At 34.8% G+C, this 4,900-nt stretch overlaps 1 protein-coding gene across 1 annotated transcript; it reads left to right on the top strand.

Moving 5' to 3' along the window:
- The first annotated feature begins 409 nt into the window (after positions 1–409).
- Positions 410–4,900, top strand: LOC143573758 (uncharacterized). Its single transcript, XM_077058556.1, has 10 exons — positions 410–430; positions 568–700; positions 3,083–3,241; positions 3,397–3,456; positions 3,567–3,662; positions 3,833–3,925; positions 4,023–4,166; positions 4,310–4,417; positions 4,507–4,558; positions 4,641–4,900. The coding sequence occupies exons 2-10, from the start codon at positions 614–616 to the stop codon at positions 4,673–4,675; spliced, it is 834 nt and encodes a 277-aa protein (XP_076914671.1). The 5' UTR covers positions 410–430; positions 568–613; the 3' UTR covers positions 4,676–4,900.

Genomic DNA, 4,900 nt, shown 5'->3' with positions numbered 1-4,900 from the left:
TATTCAGCTATATTAAGCAATACACTCCAATTTCCTTACTCTCAGATTATTATCTTCTCCTACAAACTCTTATTCTCACACCGGAGGGTTACCCCAAAGAGGACCCCTCTGTCCCTTTCTGAGGGGTAAGTTTACGGTGCTGTTCATTTTGTAGGTGGAAGAATCCAGATCCCAGAGAACCATCGGTGAAATAGCATAATCACACCCGAGGAAAGTAGATCGTCTACCAGTGAGTCAATCCACGTTTCTTCAGCTCGCGAGCAGCTCGACTTGTTTGCGGCCTTGTTTACCCCTTACCCATATTTGGTCAATTATATTAATTATTATTCCAATTTAGCTTTAATAATAATAATCGGAAGAGTGTAAAGACAAGACAAACAAGTTAGTAAAGCATTCAGTAAAAGTGAGTAAGAACCCTAATCTTTCAAAGGTAATCAAGCTTACATCTTCCGATCTTCACTTTATTTATACTCGATTCCTTTAACCAATCTTCTTCTTCTTCTTCTTCGATTTAATTAATACTTTGTTTCCGTAACCTAATTTGTTCGAATTTGCACATGGTTTCAGGCGGAATTGTGTATTGGATTGGAGCTGCTAGGGTTTATTATTATTAATGGAGGATGAGAAGGATGTGTTTTACGTTGTCAGGAAAGGAGACATTGTTGGTGTCTACAGAAACTTCAATGATTTTCAACCTCTGGTAATAATAATAATAACAACAGTAACATTAGATATTATTAAACATAATAATACATCATGAAATTGACACCGGATCTTCCGACTGGTAGCACGTTGATATCGACTGTTTGCTTGTTTTGTAGTAGCAATCTCTTTTCATTTGCACTATTTGTTATTAATCTGTGTGTCAAATTCAGTACTTGCCTTTGATGTGCAAATGATAGAAACTGTACCTGCTGTTCTACGAAATTGAAAAATATAATAGTGTTCGAATTAGGAGTGTGCACCGTTCGGTTGTTAGGCTAAGCGGTTGTTTGTTTGCCTCTTAATTGGTCGTAGGAAGAGTGTGTTTGGTACACTGAAAAAACACCTCTAAGTGGCTCATGGAGCCTCTTAGAGAAAGTTTGAGATTGAGTTTGAAAAAATGCTTATTGGCTTATTGGTGCTTTCAAAAAGCCAGTAAGTTAAAGTGTGTTTGGTAATCACAAATATCTTTTTTATGTTAGCTTTTTGAAATGGTTAAAAAGCATCCAAAAGCCTTAAATCCTAGCTTTTCAAAATGGCTTTTTGAAAATAAGCCAATAAGCATTTTTCAAACTCAATCACAAACATGATCTTAATCAGTTAGACCTCTTATTGATTCAACACAAGATTGTCAATTGTCAAACAGTCCCTAAACTCTGAAACCGAAGTCATCGGTTAATCCATTAACCAGTCGGGATTCGGTTAATTTCGGTGCTGTTTCGGTTAACGGTTTGGTTATTGCTTATACCTAATTTGAATGCAAAATTGGTCAAAGTTTGGATCTTTCGAGGCATTCATGTCACAAAAGTCGCACCTGTTCACGAGGTGTTGCTTCATTTGCAAAATAAGCAAGGTTTATGTGCAACCAGAAGCTGCATATGTTTCATGTGCTTTGCACGTTAATCTTTTTATCAAGTAAACCTGTCATAATTTCTTAAATTTTTTGTCCTTTTGAATTAGGGGTGTGCACGGTTCCGTTATTAGGCTAAGCGGTTGTTTGGTTGCCTCTTAATTGGTTGTAGGTAGAGTGTGTTTGGTACACTGAAAAATCACCTCTTAGTGGCTCATGGAGCCTCTTAATGGTTAAGTTTCAGAGGCTACCTCTTAAATCAGTTAGACCTCTTATTGATTCAACACAAGATTGCCAAACAGTCCCTTAACCCTGAAACCAAAGTCATTGGTTAATCTATTAACCAGTCGGTTTTGGGTTAAGTTCGGTTTGGTTTTGATTAATGGTTCGGTTATTGATTACTTCTAATTTGAATGCAAGTTTGGTCAAAGTTAGGGGCTTTTGAGGCATTCGGGACCCAAAAGTCGAAACCGACTATTTGTGTTGTTGTCTCTTTTGATTTGCACTTATTTGTTATGAAGTTTTTATTAGTTTGTGTGTTAAATATAGTAGCTATACTTGCTGTTCTAGCTAACTGAAAAACACAACAATATTTGAATACAATGAGAATGAATCTTGGTTTGAAAGAACACGAGGCGTTTAGGCCCCTAAAATCGCACCTGTACGTGTTATGTACAATGAAATAAACTTTAGTTACAACCAGAAGCTGCATCTCTTTTACATATTAGTCTTTTTATCAAGTAAACTTTATGTAATTACTTTTGTCTCTTGGTCTCAAACCATTCATGAAACTTTTTTTTTTTGTGTTGCAAACTTGCAGTTGGTTTGGAAACCTTGTATGCAATTTACGATTTGTATTGTCTATATAATTTATAAACTTTTTGTGTCACTTAAGAATTAAGTTATACTTACTGTATGTGCAACGTGTATACTTTTTATGTTACTCGAGATAATTATTGTTTTTGCAATTCTTGAACTTTATGTGCCACTTATTATGGCTAGTTCTTACTAGTTTTAGCTGTATGGACCCAATGTTAGAAACTATACCTGCTGTTCTAGGAAACTTAGAAACAGAACGATATTCAAATACAAAGTTGGTCAAAATTAGGGTCGTTCGAGGCATTCAGGTCCCAAAAGTCAGGCCAGTTGTTACTGTGTGTACAAATAAATAAGCTTTATTTACAACTACAAGCTGCATCTATCTCATCTGTTTTACATATTAATCTTTTTATGAAGTAAATGCTTCATGGTTTCTTCGTCTCTTTGTTATTTTTACTTATCATCTTCAAAGACTCTCATTTTGACCAATTTTGACTTGAAAGTTCTTGAAGTTATGAATAACAATAATAACTTTTTTTACACAAGTTAGTTATTGTACTTGCATAAACTTTTTTTGTGTTGTTTACTTGTTTAAGATGGTTAGTATATGTGTAAAGTGTATACCTTGTATGTTACTCAAGTTAATTGTTGTATTTGCAATTCTTGAACTACATGTATCACTTATTATAGTTATTTTCTTACTATGTGTAGCTATATGGACCCAATGTTGCTGTGTTCAAAGGCTATGGATTGCCCAAGGCTGCTGAAGAATACCTTGCCACAAATGGGTTGAGCAATGCAATATATTCCATCGGTGCCTCGGATGTACAAAGTCAACTTTTTGGTCAACTTGTTCCTTGTCCTTTTCAGGTTTAACTATTTCATTCATTTCAATTCAGTTGGCACTATATTTTTCATCGCACACTCATAGGTTTGAAGGGTTTGTAGCAAGACATAATATAGCTTCAATATTTTTGTTTATAACCATCAGTTTAAGAAATTGTATTATTTTGATATTTTTTCAGCAACCATCTTTCGTTAATGGTAAAGTCGGTACTAGGAATCCTGCTGATAATTGGACAAAGGTGATTTTTTTTTTTATTTTGCATAAAGTTGTAATTTTTGCATATTTTAATCACTGCAACTTGTTTAGTGCTCTGCTGAAATTTATTATTTTTATGTTTCCTTTGTACAGAAAAAAGTTGGATCAACGTCTACTCCAGAAGGTTCTCAGAGAAAGCTCCCCGAACTTGAAAGCTTTATGGAGACACTCCCAGTATCTGCTTATGGTGTGAGGTTTTAATCCATTTAATCTATACAGTAATTAGGTTATACACTAATAACTTTCACTGAAAACCTTTCAGATCATTTAATATTTAAGTAATCATCTTGTTTTGCTCGATTATACATTGCGTGTTTTTAACCGTCTGTTACATCTATTAATACATTGACCATTTTCAGTGTTCATGTATTCTTGAATTTGATGGCACGTCAAAAGGAAACCCTGGACCGTCGGGTGCAGGGGCCGTGCTGCGTGTAATAGATGGAAGTCTGGTATACACTTAATCATCACACTCTTGTATTATATTAATGATAATGATAATGGTACTTTATTAGTAATATTTTGGGGTCTGAGTTTGAAATTTTGTAGGTTTATCGTTTGCGTGAAGGTTTGGGTGTTGCAACAAACAATGCTGCTGAATACCGGGCGGTTATTTTAGGATTGAGATATGCCCTTGATAGAGGATTCAGGCATATTAGGGTGCAAGGGGACTCCAAACTTGTTTGTATGCAGGTATAGTACAGCTGTCAAAACTGTCAATTTTGTTTAAAATCTAACATTACTTAGTAAGCATATAAATATGCATATACACACGCATCGATAATATTCTAAGATAATATTCTAAGAGCCGATGTTTTAAAACATGTCCAAAACAGGTAAATGGTTTATGGAAAACCAAAACTGAGAACATGACGAGCTTGTGCAAAGTAGCAAAGGAGCTGAAACATAAGTTTGCAACTTTCCAGATTTGTCATGTAGAAAGGGTATGCATTTGTACTTCTGTTGTTCTTAAAGCCTCGCCAGCTTACAAATGAATCTTAGCCTTATGTTCGTTTTTTATGATATGTTAAAGGAGTTCAACACCGAAGCTGATGCTCAAGCAAATATGGGAGTACATCTCCAGGGTAAGATTTACTAATATTGTTATTAATTTGTTTTTTGAAAAGAAAAAAAAGAAGTATTAATATTTTATTTTTCTGTTTACAGTTGGTGAGGTTCAAGAGGAAGTTGAGAGGAGATAGATTAAAGGAGTTTTATGTTCTTCAGTGCGAGTTAAGGGGTAGGTTCGTCACCATTTGTTGTGTAGCATTAGAATGTATTAATGCAGATTGATCTGTGTGTTTGTAACTTGTAGGTAAATATGCAGGATTATGACTGTGTTGTTGTGTTAAGTTAGAACTTGACCCTTTTCAAACCTGTTGCTTAATTTATAAAGTAGGTCACGTCGAGCTGTTATCGTCTAAAAT

This window comes from Bidens hawaiensis, unplaced genomic scaffold, assembly GCF_021521415.1.
Source record: "Bidens hawaiensis isolate Kalapana, Puna unplaced genomic scaffold, B.hawaiensis_p1.1 tig00026628_1, whole genome shotgun sequence".
Taxonomy (NCBI): Eukaryota; Viridiplantae; Streptophyta; class Magnoliopsida; order Asterales; family Asteraceae; genus Bidens; species Bidens hawaiensis.
Note: the sequence above shows the minus strand (reverse complement) of the source record. Positions and strands in the feature narration are given on the sequence as shown.